Source organism: Callorhinus ursinus, unplaced genomic scaffold (genome assembly GCF_003265705.2).
Source record: "Callorhinus ursinus isolate GAN/ISIS: 27379988/994484 unplaced genomic scaffold, GSC_fseal_2.0 scaffold52, whole genome shotgun sequence".
Lineage (NCBI taxonomy): Eukaryota > Metazoa > Chordata > Mammalia > Carnivora > Otariidae > Callorhinus > Callorhinus ursinus.
Window position 1 is genome coordinate 3,565,954 of NW_027397114.1, and position 18,076 is coordinate 3,584,029.

Below are 18,076 nucleotides of genomic sequence, written 5' to 3' on the forward strand. Positions count from 1 at the left end.
AAGAGACTCATTTTAGACGCAAAGACACCCCCAGATTGAAAGTGAGGGGGTGGAAAACCATTTACCATGCTAATGGACACCAAAAGAAAGGTGAGGTGGCAATCCTTATATCAGACAAATTAGATTTTAAATCAAAGACTGTAATAAGAGATGAGGAAGGACACTCTATCCTACTTAAAGGGTCTATCCAACAAGAAAATCTAACAATTCTAAATATCTATGCCCCTAACATGGGAGCAGCCAATTATATAAGGCAATTAATAACAAAAGCAAAGAAACACATTGACAACAATACAATAATAGTGGGGGACTTTAACACTCCCCTAAATGAAATGGACAGACCATCTAAGCAAAAGATCAAAAAGGAAATAAAGACTTTAAAGGACACACTGGACCAAATGGACTTCACAGACATATTCAGAACATTCCATCCCAAAGCAACGGAATACACATTCTTCTCTAGTGCCCATGGACATTCTCCAGAATTAATCACATCCTAGGTCACAAATCAGGTCTCAACCGGTACCAAAAGATTGGGATCATTCCCTGCATTTTTTCAGACCACAATGCTTTGAAACTAGAACTCAATCTCAAGAGGAAAGTCGGAAAGAACTCAAATACATGGAGGCTAAAGAGGACCCTACTAAAGAAAAATGGGTCAACCAGGAAATTAAAGAAGAATTAAAAAAATTCATGGAAACCAATGAAAATGAAAACACAACTGTCCAAAATCTTTGGGATACAGCAAAGGCAGTCCTGAGAGGAAAGTATATGGCAATACAAGCCTTTCTCAAGAAACAAGAAAGGTCTCAAATACACAACCTAACCCTACACCTAAAGGGGCTGGAGAAAGAACAGCAAATAAAGCCTAAACCCAGCAGGAGAAGAGAAATCATAAAGATCAGAGCAGAAATCAATGAACTAGAAACCAAAAGAACAGTAGAACAGATCAACGAAACTAGGAGCTGGTTCTTTGAAGGAATTCACAAGATTGATAAACCCCCGGCCAGACTTATCCAAAGGAGAAGAGAAATGACCCAAATCAACAAAATCATGAATGAAAGAGGAGAGATCACAACCAACATCAAAGAAATACAAACAATTCTAAGAACATATTATGAGCAACTCTATGCCAGCCAATTAGATAACCTGGAAGAAATGGGTGCATTCCTAGAGATGTATCAACTACCAAAATTGAACCAGGAAGAAATAGAAAACCTGAACAGACCTATAGCCACTAAGGAAATTGAAGCAGTCATCAAAAGTCTCCCGATAAAGAAAAGCCCAGGGCCAGATGGCTTCCCAGGGGAATTCTATCAGACATTTAATGAAGAATTAATACCTATTCTCCTGAAACTGTTCCAAAAAAATAGAAATGGAAGGAAAACCTCCAAACTCATTTTATGAGGCCAGCATTACCTTGATCCCAATACCAGACAAAGACCCCATCAAAAAGGAGAATTAGAGACCAATATCCTTGATGAACATGGATGCAAAAATTCTCACCAAAATACTAGCCAATAGGATCCAACAGTACATTAAAAGGATTATTCACCACGACCAAGTGGGATTTATCCCTGGGCTGCAAGGATGGTTCACCATCCGCAAATCAGTCAACGTGATACAATACATTAACAAAAGAAAGAACAAGAATCATATGATCCTCTCAGTAGATGCCGAAAAAGCATTTGACAAAGTACAGCATCCTTTCTTGATCAAAACTCTTCAGGTATAGGGATAGAGGGTACATACCTCAATATCATAAAAGCCATCTATGAAAAACCTGCAGCGAATATCATTCTCAATGGGGAAAAGCTGAGAGCTTTCCCCTAAGGTCAGGAACGCGGCAGGGATGTCCACTCTCACCACTGCTATTCAACAGAGTATTAGAAGTCCTAGCCACAGCAATCAGACAACAAAAAGAAATCAAAGGCATCCAAATCGGCAAAGAGGAAGTCAAACTCTCGCTCTTTGCAGATGATATGATACTGTATGTGGAAAACCCAAGAGACTCCACCCCAAAACTGCTAGAACTCATATAGGAATTCGGTAAAGTAGCAGGATATAAAATCAATGCCCAGAAATCAGTGGCATTCCTATACACCAACAAGAAGACAGAAGAGAGACAAATCAAGGAGTCGATCCCATTGACAATTGCACCCAAAACCATAAGATACCTAGGAATAAATCTAACCAAACAGGCAAAGGATCTGTGCTCAGAAAAGTATAAAATACTCATGAAAGAAATTGAAGAAGACAGAAAGAAATGGAAAAACGTTCCATGCTCATGGATTGGGAGAACAAACATTGTGAAGATGTCAATGCTACCTAGAGCAATCTACACATTCAATGCAATCCCCATCAAAATACCATCCACTTTTTTCAAAGAAATGGAACAAATAATCCTAAAATTTGTATGGAACCAGAAGAGACCCCAAATAGCCAGAGGAATCTTGAAAAAGAAAAGCAAAGCTGGCGGCATCACAATTCCGGACTTCGAGCTCTATTTCAAAGCTGTCATCATCAAGACAGTATGGTACTGGCACAAAAACAGACACAGAGATCAATGGAACAGAATCGAGAGCCCAAAAACGGACCCTCGACTCTATGGTCAACTCATCTTTGACAAAGCAGGAGAGAATGTCCAATGGCAAAAAGACAGTCTCTTCAACAAATGGTGTTGGGAAAATTGGACAGCCATATGCAGAAGAATGAAACTGGACCATTTCCTTACACCACACACAAAAGTAGACTCCAAATGGTTGAAAGACCTAAACGTGAGACAGGAGTCCATCCAAATCCTAAAGGAGAACACAGATAGCAACCTCTTCCACCTCAGCTGCAGCAACTTCTTCCTAGAAACATCGCCAGAGGCAACGGAAGCAAGGGCAAAAATGAACTATTGGGATTTCATCAAGATAAAAAGCTTTTGCACAGCAAAAGAAACAGTTCCCAAAACCAAAAGACAGCCGACAGAATGGGAGAAAATATTTGCTAATGACATGTCAGATAAAGGGCTAGTATCCAAAATCTATAAAGAACTTATCAAACTCAACACCCAAAGAACAAAAAATCCAATCAAGAAATGGGCAGAAGACATGAAGAGACATTTTTCCAAAGAAGACATCCAAATGTCCAACAGACACATGAAAAAGTGCTGCACATCGCTCGGCATCAGGGAAATCCAAATCAAAACCTCAATGAGATACCACCTCACACCCGTCAGAATGGCTAAAATTAACAAGTCAGGGAACGACAGATGTTGGCGGGGATGTGGGGAATGGGGAACCCTCCTACACTGTTGGTGGGAATGCAAGCTGGTGCAGCCACTCTGGAAAACAGTATGGAGGTTCCTCAAACAGTTGAAAATAGAGCTACCCTACGATCCAGCAATTGCACTACTGGGTTTTTACCCCAAAGATACAAAGGTAGGGATCTGAAGGGGTACGTGCACCCCAATGTTTATAGCAGCAATGTCCACAATAGCCACACTGTGGAAAGAGCCAAGATGTCCATCGACAGATGAATGGATAAAGAAGAAGTGGTATATATACACAATGAAATATTATGCAGCCATCAAAAGGAATGAGATCTTGCCATTTGCAATGACGTGGATGGAACTGGAGGGTGTTATGCTGAGTGAAATAAGTCCATCAGAGAAAGACATGTATCATATGACCTCACTGATATGAGGAATTCTTAATCTCAGGAAACAAACTGAGTGTTGCTGAGTGGTGGGGTGTGGGAGGGATGGGGTGGCTGGGTGATAGACATTGGGGAGGGTATGTGCTATGGTGAGCGCTGTGAATTTTGCAAGACTGTTGAATCACAGATCTGTACTTCTGAAACAAATAATGCAAGATATGTTAAGAAAAAAGAAAAAGAATAAGATAGCAGGAGGGGAAGAATGAAGGGGAGTAAGTCGGAGGGGGAGACAAACCATGAGAGCCGATGGACTCTGAAAAACAAACAGGGTTCTAGAGGGGAGGGGGTGGGGGGATGGGTTAGCCTGGTGATGGGTATTAAAGAGGGCACGTTCTGCCTGGAGCACTGGGTGTTATGCACAAACAATGAATCATGGAACACTACATCAAGAACTAATGATTTTGGGCGCCTGAGTGGCTCAGTTGGTTAAGCGACTGCCTTCGGCTCAGGTCATGATCCTGGAGTCCCGGGATCGAGTCCCGCATCGGGCTCCCTGCTCACCAGGGAGTCTGCTTCTCCCTCTGACCCTCCCCCTGTCTCATGTGCTTTCTCTCTCATTCTCTCTGTCTCTCAAATAAATAAATAAAATCTTTAAAAAAAAAAAAAAAAGAACTAATGATTTTATGTATGGTGATTAACATAACAATAAAAAATTTAAAAAAAATAAAGTAGCTCAGTTCTAAACATTTTAGTAGGGAAGCGGAACTAGATGACAAAAATCTTTTCTAGCTGTAAGACAGGAATCAACACAGTGCTGCCTGCCACAGGCTGAGTCCAGCCCTCCATGTGTGTTTGTAAATACCATTTTATTGACACACAGCCACAGCCATTCATTTACATATTGTATATGGCTGTTTTTGTGTTACTGTGGCAAAGATGAGTCATGAGGACAGGGACAGAATGGTCTTCAAAGCCTACAATATTCATTATCTGGCCATTTACAGAAAAAGTTTGCTGACTCTTGGTCTAAGACACTATATATATATATGTATTTTTTTTTCTTTTCTTTATTAGGGGCATCCCTTCTCTGTTCGTCCATTTCCCCAACTGCCCAGGAGGAGATTGGAGCAATGAATTGTGTCTCTCTCCAAATCCAGAGATTCTGAGTTTTCTTTTAAAACTTGCAAGTTCTCAAACTGCCACAATGAAAAAAAAAGAATAAAATTGAAATATGTTTTCCTTACTATCAAGAGAGGGGCCCTTGCTATGTGTATCTCCTCTTCTGGCAGTGATGACAGCTTTTACTGTCAACACAATTTTTTTGATTAGACACCTGGATTTTTCCCAGGGGCTGGTTGCACAGTGCATAAAGAAATCCAGTGCACCGGCAAAGTGCTTCAGAGGCTAAGGCTGCTTTCTGATCACCTGTTTGCTCCGAGGAATTCTCAGCTGGCTCTCCACTCACTGGATATCAGGAGGATCTGGCTGGCAAGGTTTAAAATGAAAAGCCAGTACCTGTCCTGGTGCACTGTGGCAAACAAGCCACCCATGCTTACTGTAGCAGAGCTTTAAATGTATTTTTTAAAGATTTTATTTATTTGTCAGAGAGAGAGAGAGCGCACAAGCGGGGGTAGCAGCAGAGGGAGAGGGAGAAGCAGACTCCCCGCTGAGCAGGGAACCGATGTGGGGCTCGATCCCAGGACCCTGGGGTCATGACCTGAGCCGAAGGCAGACGCTTCGCCGGCTGAGCCACCCAGGTTTCCCTGAGCAAAGCTTTAAATAAAAAAAAGCTTTTCGATGTGCTGTTCTATCTTTCCAAACTGCCCAACAGTATGAGGCCAGACAGGGCATACAATGGCATTCAATAACACATTGTATAAAACCCTTCCTTTTCTTCACATCTAGCCTGCAGGTATCATATTTTGTAATTTATAGACAGCTCAGGCTGATTGATTTTTGCAGGGCAAGTTTGGATCCTTCACTAGGCATGTCAAAGAAAGCAAATGGAAACTCTCCAGTTCTGTCGTTCTAACAGACTTCATTCAGATGGTTTGATTGTCTTGCCGCCTGCTAAACTCTTACATAATTTCACTTCGTAATGGATAGGGTAGCTGAAGGATCAATGACTGGACATGAAGGGAGAGCAGGATGTTTTGCTGCTTTCTGGATGGAACAGAAGCTTATGGTGATACTTCTGTTCATTGCAATACTCATAATTATCCAAGGACTTCATTTTCTTCTGCCTTTTAAATGACATCTTCTGGGACGCCTGGGTGGCTCAGTCGGTTAAGCACCTGCCTTCGGCTCAGGTCGGGATCCTGTGGTCCTGGGATTGAGTCCCGCATCGGGCTCCCTGCTCAGTGGGGAGCCTGCTTCTCCCTCTGCCTGCTGCTCCACCTGCTTGTGTGTTCTGTCTCTCTCTCTCCCCCTTTCTGATGAATAAATAAATAAAATCTTTTTTAAAAATGACATTTCCTAAATCAGTGCTTAGGTCAGACTGATAGGTCTTCCTTATAATGGGCCTCTGTGTGTGTGTGTGTGTGTGTGTGTGTGTGTGTGTCTGTCTGTCTGTCTGTCTGTAGGGGGTGGGGGGTGCCTATATGCACAGAGAGAAGAGAGAGAGAAAGAATAGGAATGTATCTAAAAATCTGAAAACTTACTCATTTTACTCAGGATTGTATTGGAATTGCTTTCCCTTTTTGTCATCTTAAGAACATCTTTGCTTTCTCTTTCTTCCTTGCTGCTTTTCCTTTGCTAGAAATGATAGTTTCTTAAGGATATGGTCAAATGGCAAGAAAAAGAAAAAATATTGAAATGTGTAATGCGGTGGCATGTGGACTTGACACTACAATTCAGATATATAGGGAAATGTGTCTTGTATCTAAAAGTTTTCTGATTAGTGTTCAAAATGCTTTATTCTCATTTAAGCATAGATAAATAGTGCTGTAAATAATCCTGTTAGGTCAGTGACTGTCAAGAAGGGCATTGTGAGATCGTTTTATTTTTTTAAAGATTTTATTTATTTGAGAGAGAGCGAGAGCAAGAGAGAGAAGGAGAAGGGGGAGGGAGAAGCAGACTCCCGGCTGAGCAAGGAGACCGATGTGGGACTCGATCCCGGGACCCCAGGATCATGACCTGAGCCGAAGGCAGACACTTAACTGACTAAGCCACCCAGGAACCCCTTGAGATTGTTTTAATGAAAAATACTGCATTTAGCACCAACTGGGCCAGGGCAGGCAAAGAATCTGCTCTGCAGTATATTTGACAGTTTCAAACAGTGATACATTGTCCCATGTCCCAGCAGACATTCAAGTGAGTGAAAAATTTGTATTTATATGAGCATATAAATTTCATGTTGCTTATGAACACAAAGTATCTCTTACATAGTTTTACTATGTCCTCTTCTCCAGCAGTGCAATTACTGTGTCTATCAAGGGAAGATGGTACTTTATTTTGTTTTGAACTTTGCCAAGAGTTGTTCAGTATTTTGGAAAATCACATCACTGAGAGCAATGCCACTTGTGGATTGTGGCCTCTCCAATAGAGTACAACTGTCTTATTTTTTTTTAAGGTTTATTTATTTATTTGAGAGAGAGAGAGGTGGGGGGTGGGAAGAGCAGAGGGAGGTGGAGAGAATCTCAAGCAGACACCCCGCGGAGTGCAGAGCCCAACACTAGGCCCAATCCCAGGGCTCTGAGATCATGACCTAAGTCAAAATCAAGAGTTGGACACTCAACCAACTGAGCCACCCAGGTGCCCCCCAACTGTATTATTTGTACCTGTTTCAATCAAATATCCAACTTCTTCATTCTTCTGGTGTATCATAACCAAGTATTTACAAATTGAAATATATTTTATTACAAATTATGCATTTATCCTTTATATTACAGTTAAAGCATTACATTATGTTGATTTTTTTTGAAATTATGTTCATAAATTAACAGTCAACAAACTTTTTCTGTAAAGAGCCACATAGGAAATATTTTAAGTTTTGCAGGCTAATTGGTCTCTGTCACAGTTATTCAACTCTGACACTATAGTGAGAAAGCAGCCATAAACAATATGTAAAGAAGTGGACATGGCTGTGTTTCAATAAAACTTTATAGACATTGAAATTACCATTTAATTTAATTTTCACATGTCATAAGATATTCTTATTTATTTTTTTGACTACTTGCAAAGCCTTCTTAGCTTTTGAGTGGTACAAAAACAGTCAGTGGACCATCTTTGGCTACTAGATGATAATTTGCCAATCTCTGTTCTAATGCATCATGCTCAAGCATACACACTGAAATATATATTTAATGAATTACATTTATTTCTCCTTTACATTATAGCTAAAGCACTGTGCTAATTGTTTAAAATGGATATGTGTAAGTACTATCAATGAAAAGTTTTGTAAAACAACTTGGTAAAAATGTTTAATATAAAACAGAAATTTTTGAGGGCTGTGAAGATCCTCACTTATAATGATGAGATATATACAAGAGAATGTGGCTTCTCACTGTGGTTTTGATTTGTTTTTCCCTGATGCCAAGTGATGTTGAATATTTTTTCATGTGTCTGTTGGCCATTTGGATGTCTTTGGAGAGATGTCTGTTCATGTCTTCTGCCAATTTCTTCACTGGATTACTTGTGTTTTAGGTGTTGAGTTTGATAAGTTCTTTTTTTTTTAATTTTTTTATTGTTATGTTAATCACCATACATTACATAATTTGTTTTGGTGTAGTGTTCCATGATTCATTGTTTGTTCATAACACCCAGTGCTCCATGCAGAATGTGCCCTCCTCAATACCCATCACCAGGCTAACCCATCCCCCCTCCCTCCTCCCCTCCAGAAACCTCAGTTTGTTTTTCAGAGTCCATCATCTCTCCTGGTTCGTCTCCCCCTCTGACTTACTCCCCTTCATTCTTCCTTTCCTGCTATCTTCTTCTTTTTCTTTTTTCTTAACATATGTTGCATTATTTGTTTCAGAAGTACAGATCTGTGATTCAACAGTCTTACACAATTCACAGTGCTCACCATAGCACATATCTTCCCCAATGTCTATCACCCAGCCACCCCATCCATCCCGCCCCCAACCACTCCAGCAACCCTCAGTTTGTTTCCTGAGATTAAGAATTCCTCATATCAGTGAGGTCATATGATACATGTCTTTCTCTGACTGACTTATTTCACTCAGCATAACACCCTCCAGTTCCATCCACGTCATTGCAAATGGCAAGATCTCATTCCTTTTGATGGCTGCGTAATATTCCATTGTGTATATATACCACTTCTTCTTTATCCATTCATCTGTCGATGGACATCTTGGCTCTTTCCACAGTTTGGCTATTGTGGACATTGCTGCTATAAACATTGGGGTGCACGTACCCCTTCAGGTCCCTACATTTGTATCTTTGTGGTAAATATCCAGTAGTGCAATTGCTGGATCGAATGGTAGCTCTAATTTCAACTGTTTGAGGAACCTCCATACTGTTTTCCAGAGGGGTTGCACCAGCTTGCATTCCCACCAACATGTAGGAGGGTTCCCCTTTCTCCACATCCCCGCCAACATCTGTCGTTCCCTGACTTGTTAATTTTAGCCATTCTGACGGGTGTAAGGTGGTATCTCATTGAGGTTTTGATTTGGATTTCCCTGATGCCGAGCGATGTTGAGCACTTTTTCATGTGCCTGTTGGCCATTTGGATGTCTTCTTTGGAAAAATGTCTGTTCATGTCTTCTGCCCATTTCTTGATTGGATTATTTGTTCTTTGGGTGTTGAGTTTGATAAGTTCTTTATAGACTTTGGATACTAGCCCTTTATCTGATAAGACATTTACAAATATCTTCTCCCATTTTGTCAATTGTCCTTTGTTTTTGTCAACTGTTTCCTTTGCTGTGCAAAAGCTTTTTATCTTGATGATAAAAAGTCCCAATAGTTCATTTTTGCTTTTGTTTCCCTTGCCTTTGGAGACATGTCTAGCAGGAAGTTGCTGTAGCCGAGGTCACAGAGGTTACTGACTGCATTCTCCTCTAGGGTTTTAATGCATTCCTTTATCACATTTAGGTCTTACAGCCATTTTGAGTTTATCTTTCTGTGTGGTGTAAGAAAATGGTCCAGTTTCGTTCTTCTGCATATGGCTGTCCAATTTCCCCAGGACCATTTGTTGAAGAGACTGTCTTTTTTCCCTTGACATTCTTCCCTGCTTTGTCGAAGATCAGTTGACCATAGAGTTGAGGGTCCATTTTTGGGTTCTCTATTCTGTTCGATTGATCTATGTGTCTGTTTTTGTGCCAGTACCATACTTTTTCTGATGATTAGAGCTTTGTAATAGAGCTTGAAGTCTGGAATTGTGATGCCACCAGCTTGGTTTTCTCTTTCAACATTTCTTTGGCTATTCTAAGTCTTTTCTGGTTCCATACAAATTTTAGGATTATTTGTTCCAGCTCTTTGAAAAATGTTGGTGGTATTTTTTTTTTTTAATTTAAAAGATTTTATTTTTCTGACACAGAGAGACAGCAACCAGGGGGAACAGCAGAGGAAGAGGGAGAAGCAGGCTCTCCACTGAGCAGGGAGCCTGATGCAGGGCTTGATCCCAGGACACTGGGATCATGACTGGAGCCGAAGGCAAACACTTAACCAACTGAGCCACCCAGGCGCCCCTGTTGGTGGTATTTTGATACGGGTTGCACTGAATGTGTAGATTGCTCTGGGTAACATAGACATTTTAACAATATTTGTTCTTCTGATCCATGAGCATGGAACATTTTTCCATTTCTTTGTGTCTTTCTCAATTTCTTTCCTAAGTGTTTTATAGTTTTCAGAGTACAGATCTTTTACCTCTTTGGTTAGGTTTATTCCAAGTATCTTACGGTTTTTGGTGCAATGAGATACCACCCTACACCAGTCAGAATGGCTAAAATTAACAAGTCAGGAAACAACAAATGTTGGTGAGGATGTGGAGAAAGGGGAACCCTCTTACATTGCTGGTGGGAATGCAAGCTGGTGCAGCCACTCTGGAAAACAGTATGGAAGTTCTTCAAAAAGTTAAAAATAGAACTACCCTATGATCCAGTAACTGCACTACTAGGTATTTACCCAAAAGATACAAACATAGTGATCTGAAGGGGTGCCTGCACCCCTTTATAGCAGCAGTGTCCACAATAGCCAGACTATGAAAAGAGCCTAGATGTCCATCGACAGATGAATGGATAAAGAAGATGTGGTATGTATATATAATGGAATATTACTCAGCCATTAAAAAAATGAAAACTTACCATTTGCAATGACATGGATGGAACTAGAGGGTATTATGCTAAGTGAAATAAATCAATCAGAGAAAGCCAGTTATATGATTTCACTCATATGTGGAATTTAAGAAACAACAGAGGATCATAGGGGAAGTGAGGGAAAAGTAAAATAAGACAAAATCAGAGAGGGAGTCAAACCATAAGAGACTTTAATCATAGGAAACAAACTGGCGGTTGTTGGGGGGTGTGGGGTAACTGGGTTATGGGCATTAAGGAAGGCACATGATGTAATGAGCGCCGGGTATTATTTAAGACTGATGAATCACTGAACTCTACCTCTGAAACTAATAATACACTATATGTTAATTGAATTTAAATAAAATAAAATTAGAAAAAAAAGAGAACATGGCTTTCCCAAGTACCCCTGGGAATAAAGAAAGAAGGCCATATTTATGATTTAAATTGTTCAAGACAGTCAATTTTGTGAGTTTCAATAAAACTCAAAAATTCCTGTCTTTGATAAGGAAAATCAATCCTGGCTTATCTCTAATGCAAAGATGTTAAGTGGTGTCTGCAGTTCAATGCTTTTGAGCTTTCAGATATGTGTATCTCTTCCACACTTGGAACATGTTTCATGTCCAGCAAAGTTAGGCTGAAGTTTAGTGAAATATCAGAGTTGTTTGTTTGTTTTTTTGTTTGTTTGTTTATTTGGTTTTTTCTGTAGGATGTACTGCCTGTGAGTTTTATTTAATTATCATCAAGGTGAGCATTACAAAATGTTTCAAAATGAGCCACCGTAGGGGTGCCTGGGTGGCTCAGTCAGTTAGGCATCTGACTCTTGGTTTCAGCTCAGGTCATGATCTCAGGGTCCCAGGATCAAGCCCCACGTTGGGCTCCATGCTAAGTGCAGAGTTGGCTTGAGATTCTCTCTTTCCCTCTGCCTCTCCCTCCTCTTTCTCTCTCTCTCTCTAAAATGAATAAATAAAATCTTTAAAAAAAAAATGGGCCACTGGGTCTGAGTGCATTAGGTGAATCTGATCTCACAGACTTCTAAACCTTTGTCATTCTCCTCTTTGTCCTATGACGACCCTCCATGATCTGGGAAGGAGGGGGAAGGTGGATCATGCAACATCAAGGCTCAGAGGAAGCATCAGAATTGTTCTGAACCAGAGAAATGTCCTTTGTCCACCTACTTGGTAAACTTTCCAACCATATAACTCTTGACCTGGTTTCTTAACTTGGTCAGGCATAAAGAATTCCTAGCTGATTTCAAATCTCCTTGTCTTTCCCTAGTACCACAAATACCAGGAGTCTGTTGACTCTTCCACTTGGCTCCCTGGCTGGACAAAGTCTCTCCAGCCTCTGTGTTGAGGCCACTTCTCCCTTTGCCTGCTGCCCCAGAACGGATAAACTGGCCTTTCACTCAGCTGCCTTTAGGATCTTCCTCAAGGGCTGTGGGAGCTCTGTCCATTCCACATGGAAATGGGGTACTGGGTAACCCAGTGTCCTTTGACTCATCCCAAGCCCTAGACTTGTGCTGGGCAACTTGAAAGGTGATATCTTTCCAGATCCTTAAGTAGGTTCTTTGTCCCTCTTCTATTTGTGTCTAAATACCTCAACCCCCACTGTCATCTCCAGAAGGAGTGGGCTTCTCTTTCACTCGTCCTGTGTCATAAACCATTCTTCATCACAGAACTGCAAGCCTCAGCAGGCTTAATGTCATACTCAGAAATAAGTATCTTCTCTCTACTATGGGGAGACACTTGGAGCTAAGCGATTGATGCTCATAGGGAAGCTAAAGGAATTTGGCAAATCCTCCCTATACAAAGCTGTGCTTTCAAACGCGTTGTCTTGGACCATGTTCTCTAACCCAGAATGATGCGTCTGAAGGAGACTGAAAAAAGAACAAGATTTAAAGAAAGGCAATGAATGTCAAGGTTTAACGTTTGCTATGTACTCGCCAAATTACAGATATGGTTGAAATTACCTTATTTTCTTCCAGCGTGACTGACAGCTGAGATGTGAATGCAGTTCAGGCATCCACATAAGTGCGTGTGCCACCTGCACTTCGGGGCAGACACCCACATATAATAGAATCACCCCAGATCGCCCACCAGCTGCCATAAAGGTCAAGGCTTATCCTGAGGTCCTGTCAGCATGAGCTCACAGATCCCTATGCTGTGTCCCAATTTCTTGGGCTTTCCACTTTTTCTCCCTATGACGACAGAAGCTCTCACCATGATGATTTATATTCTTGTTTTCATTTTCCTGGGGCCTGAAGAAAGCCCTTCCCTCTTCTAGCCCAGCCCTTTTAGCAAATGCCCTACCTCTTTTCCATTCCTAAGGGGTTTGTGCACGTGTAGAGTTCTTGTCTGGCTCATGGCTGGGATCAGCTTCCTCTCCTCAATCCCAGGGGAGGGTGCGTGTGCGTGTGTGTGCGTGTGTGTGTGTGCGTGCGCATGCGTGTGTGTGCACGCGCACGCACGTGTACGGGGGCAGGTGCAGAAAAGAGGTGAGTCACAGGTAGAGATAAGTGACAGGGGAATTCAGATAGGCTTAAATACATAATTATTGTCTATTTCCCTTGCATAGAAATCTCCTGAGTGCTTTTTTTTTTAATAAAAACACGATGACAGTATATTGTAAAAAAAAGGAAAAGGAGGGTAGGTGCTGCATTTTGTAGGATGACTTGTGGGTAGAAGAGGATTATTTTATGTATATTCACCCTTCTTCCCAGCCAGGACACAGAGATCCTCCACTAGCCTCTCAGTGTCTCTTCCTTTTTTAACCCCTACAGCTCAACAGAATTCACCAAAAATCCATGAAGGCTGGTGGGCATACAAGGAGGTGGTCCAGGGAAGCTTTGTTCCAGGTAAATACATATTTATTCTTGTTCTTTTATTTTTTTTTAAGGAAAGAATTTGAATGAAATAAATTTTGCATTTGCTGCGTGCCAAGGGAGGTATAGGGAGCAGCGGCATCTCTCGTACACAGTGGGAATAAGACTTTTCTGTCAAGGGGACGTTTGTTCAAGAGTGGCAGTTCCACCAAGACCCCCTTTCTCCATGGAAGCCTACAACCCTAGGCCTTTCCCTTGGGTGGTTCTGCCAGGGAGAGGGCTGCGGAGGACGGAGGGTTGAAGCTCCATCTGTTGTAATTTGGTTAAGCGAGAAAGAGCCATTTTTTTTTTTTTAACATTAATGAAACAGGAAGTCTGGAAAGGCTGACCATGACAGTGAGTCTTGCTGGGATGCATGCTGTCACTGATGTCACTTTAGTACCATCTGTGGTCAGGACTTAGCAGATTGGGCCAAGCGTGGGCTAAAAATAATGGCCAGAGTGGATGCTGTCAGCATGAGTGGGGAGAGAACTGAAGACAAAGTAGAGCCAGAAACATACCATGGCTTTGGTGTCAAAGGAAGGTGGGGGTCCCTGTTGTCCCCCACCACTCTCACCTTAATCACAGTCCTCCTCATTCTGCTGTATCAGACTTTAGTTGGGAGAGAGGCAAGAGAAAGAGCAAGAATGTTAAGGAAAAGGATGGACAGAAAGGTGGGTGAGATATTTCAAAGTATTTTTAACTGCCTAGATGTGGGAAGGGAAGAAATGCAGTTCTTGAGAGGAGTCGATATGGAGTTCCCCATTTGGGCGCTAAACACAGAGGGTTTCATGTGTCGGTGGAGATCTTTGTAGTTGGTGGCAGGTGGGAAGAGCAGTGTCCCTAGCTCACATGGTTCATTCTTGGCTGCTGTCTCTTGTGTTCTGGTTCTTCTGTGGAGTTCCTGATGTCAACTGTGCAGAGCGCCGCAAGTTACTAAACCCCTCTGAGCATCACTTTCTCAGTTGTACAGTGGGACGGTAATTAACCCATGCTCTTGGGGCTTTCCAGTAGGAGGAAAGCAGCTTGGTGAGGGAGAGGTGGGTGACCCACGAAAAAGCCAGCTGACTGCTAAATAGCCTCATAAATTGAGATTATTAACTGTACAAATTTACTATGGCACATTTATTCCTTGGCCCAGTGGGCATAGAAACTGGTCTTGATTAATTCACCCAGAAATGATCAGGTTTCTAATAATAATCTTTTAACAACTTAATCGACACAGGCTATATTCATGTGGCCTGATCTAGATACATGGCATTTTATCCTTGACAACTGGGGACATCCCTTGCCAATGGATCGAGTGCTTATGGTTTTTCTGAGGAATCTGCTTCTCATATTCAAGGCATCCCAGAAATTGTATTTATAATTATATGCTTGTGCTTTGCGATTATGGAATTAAAGCAACAAAGGGCATTCCCTCCAGGTTATAATGAGTCTTGCCAAACTAATAATATCCTCCAATATCCTCTGTAGTGACTGAAGTGCTCATGGATAATACTGAATAAGCCCTGCAAAATTTTGCTTTTCTGCTCCACATTTTATTTTTGATGTTTTCCCCTCGGTTGGCACATCCCTTCTTTACACATGTTCAAAGCCCTCTTTTGATTTGGTTGTTGCTTCTGAGACAGCCACAGGAAAGTTTTATCTTTCCTTTTGTGTGTTGATTTAAAAAAGCTGAACTTTTCCTCATTTCCAGCTTTATAGAAGATAATATGTATAAAACATGCGGTGTGAACTCAAGTCGGACACACCTGGCGTTGAGTCTGGGACTTTGGCTTCCTACTGGTAGTTCTGTCGGCAAAGTGCCTACCTCCTCTCAGATCCTTGGGTTATTCATCTGTTAAAATGGAGATAAGGACCCAGTTAGCCTCATGAGGTTTTGTGAGGATTAAATTATATAATGCAAGATAAGGTGCTTATGGTAATGTCTGAGGCATGGTGTGAGTACATGTCAGTTGTTCTGCGTGTAACTATTATTATTTTATCAATAGCAATATAATTGGAAAGTTGATACTTCTCTGCTTCGGAAAAAGCAGAGAGCTATAAACTGGAAACATAGTAATGCAAGTGAGGGTCTCTCATGATGCATAGAACATGGAAGATGCTTAGTATTGTTCCTTGGATTGGTGAGTTCAACTGGTCTCTACACAGTGGCCAACTGAGAAGTGACTTTATCATCCTCTGCATCTAATGGTCCCAAAGTCCTTTGGCTTCCTGGAAAAGAAGATTGGTATCTGATGATTTTACTTCTTAAACTTTGGGGCACTCCACTCTGTTAAAAAAAGATAAGTCATGAGAATTTCTGAATTAAGTAATTGGACCTGAGGCTGTATTATCTGACACACTCCAAATGACCTACTTTGTCTGAGTTGGTGCTTAGGGAAAATGGTGGACCCTTTATCTCTTATTATCATTGCTGAGTATAAGGTCGAGAGTGTTCTTTGCTTTGCCACTGGGATTTTCTTCATGTTATGGATGTATGAAAAAGAAGAGAACTTTGTATGACTAGACTATTTGGGCAAGTTTTATTGCCTCATAGGTTCTCTGTAGGAATATCTAGAAAAAAGTTGGCATAACAGTTGTGAATCTGTGATTTCAACAAAGCTTGTGGTGCATAGAAATATATGATTTCTCTAGCAATGGCAAGCACAAGGTTGATTTAGCACCAGAATAATCCACTTTGGTCAGTTCAAAGCACCTATGGAGTAACCACCTGATCCTGAGCACCATGCATGGGGCTGTTGATAAAGAGGTAACTGATACATGGTTCTTATTCAAGGGTACACCCACCATCTAAAGAGGAAGATGAGCTGCAAACCCATGACTCAGTATAACAAGGGCTCTAGTAGGGTTTATGGAACATGTAAAGGAATCCATAAAGGATTGTGATTCTGCCTGCCTGTTGATTAGCAGACTTTGTTGTTTTCCTGCTCAAATCCGCACTTTCATCCAACCTCACCCCTAACTACAGCCTGCTTTGCAGGCAGAGCCCTGATTTTATTTATGTTCACCCACCACAGAGCCATGTGCTCAGAGGAGTCCTTTTCCAGCCCCAGAAAGTTACTTTTGATTATTATCTACCCCACTAATGGTGATTTCAATCTCTTTCTTGAGAGTGATTGATTTAGACATCATGATGGCTAATTTTGTGTGTCAAATTGGCTTGTCAACAATACCAAGATATTTGGTCAAACACTATTCTAGATGTTTTGGTGAAGATACATTCTTTTTTAAAGTAGACTCCATCCCTAGCATGGAGCCCAAAGTGGGGCCTGAATTCATGACCCTGAGATCAAGAGCTGAGCTGAGATGGAGAGTTAGACTCTTAACCAACTGAGCCACCCAGGTGCCCCACTGTGATTTTTTTTAGATGAGATTACCATTTACAGCCGTGGAGCTTAGGTAAAGCGGATTACCATCCCTAATGTCGGTGGGCCTCATCCAATCAGTTGAAGGCCTTGAGAGAAAGACTGAGGTTCCTCAAGAAAGAGGGAATGTGCTTCCAGAACCTTTTGGCCTCAAACTGCAACATCAACTCCTCTCTGGGTCTCCAATCTGCCACCCTTCTCTGCAAATTACAGATTTGTCAATCTCCACAATGAAATGAGCCAGTTCCTTAAAATAAATCTCTCTCTCTACACAGAGACACACACACATTCTATTGGTTCTGTTTCTCTGGAAAACCCTGACTGATTCACTAATATAGACATGAGCCTGGGTAAACAATTCTGTCCATGATAGGGACAAAAGCTACACCGAAGATGACAAAACAGAGACTTGCAATGAACGCAGTTCTTGCATGGCTTACTTGGTAGCATTAAATTCACCATGGAATGGCCTCATTTTCTTAAGTGAGACAACAAACCTCTTCCTGTTGGAGCTGTTTGGCATCAGGCTTTCTGTCACTTGCAGCCCAAAGCTTTCTCCCAGATTCAGGGTTCTCAGTGGAGGAGGAGGCGAGGGTGGGGTAATATCAGAGTGAACCAAGCTGGCAGAGCGGGGTCGAAATGCAGCGTGGGTGTGGGGAGAGTCTACAGGGCGGGGCGCGCCATGGGACTCATGCGTGAGATTCTTTGTGTTTCATATTCAAGAGCATAGACACAGTTCCTTTAAAAATAGAGGAATTATAAGACATCCCTAAGCTCTGGAGGGACACAGTCAAATGTGTATTTTAAAAAGCCAGCTCTGGCTATAGTAATGAAGATGTCCTGCATTTTGATAAGAATATCAGAGACACAAAGATTCATGAGGATTCATGAGGTTGCTTCTTTCTTTTCTTTCCTTTTCTTTTCTTTTCTTTTCTTTTCTTTTCTTT

At 41.5% G+C, this 18,076-nt stretch overlaps 1 protein-coding gene across 3 annotated transcripts in view; it reads left to right on the forward strand.

Moving 5' to 3' along the window:
- Positions 1-18,076, forward strand: part of CA10 (carbonic anhydrase 10) — a 524,645-nt gene that overhangs the window by 74,080 nt on the left and 432,489 nt on the right. For all 3 annotated transcript variants that reach the window (XM_073883802.1, XM_073883801.1, XM_025859284.2), the window contains exon 3: positions 13,678-13,752. In XM_073883802.1, the coding sequence (XP_073739903.1) occupies positions 13,678-13,752 (75 nt within the window). The remainder of the gene's footprint in view (positions 1-13,677; positions 13,753-18,076) is intronic.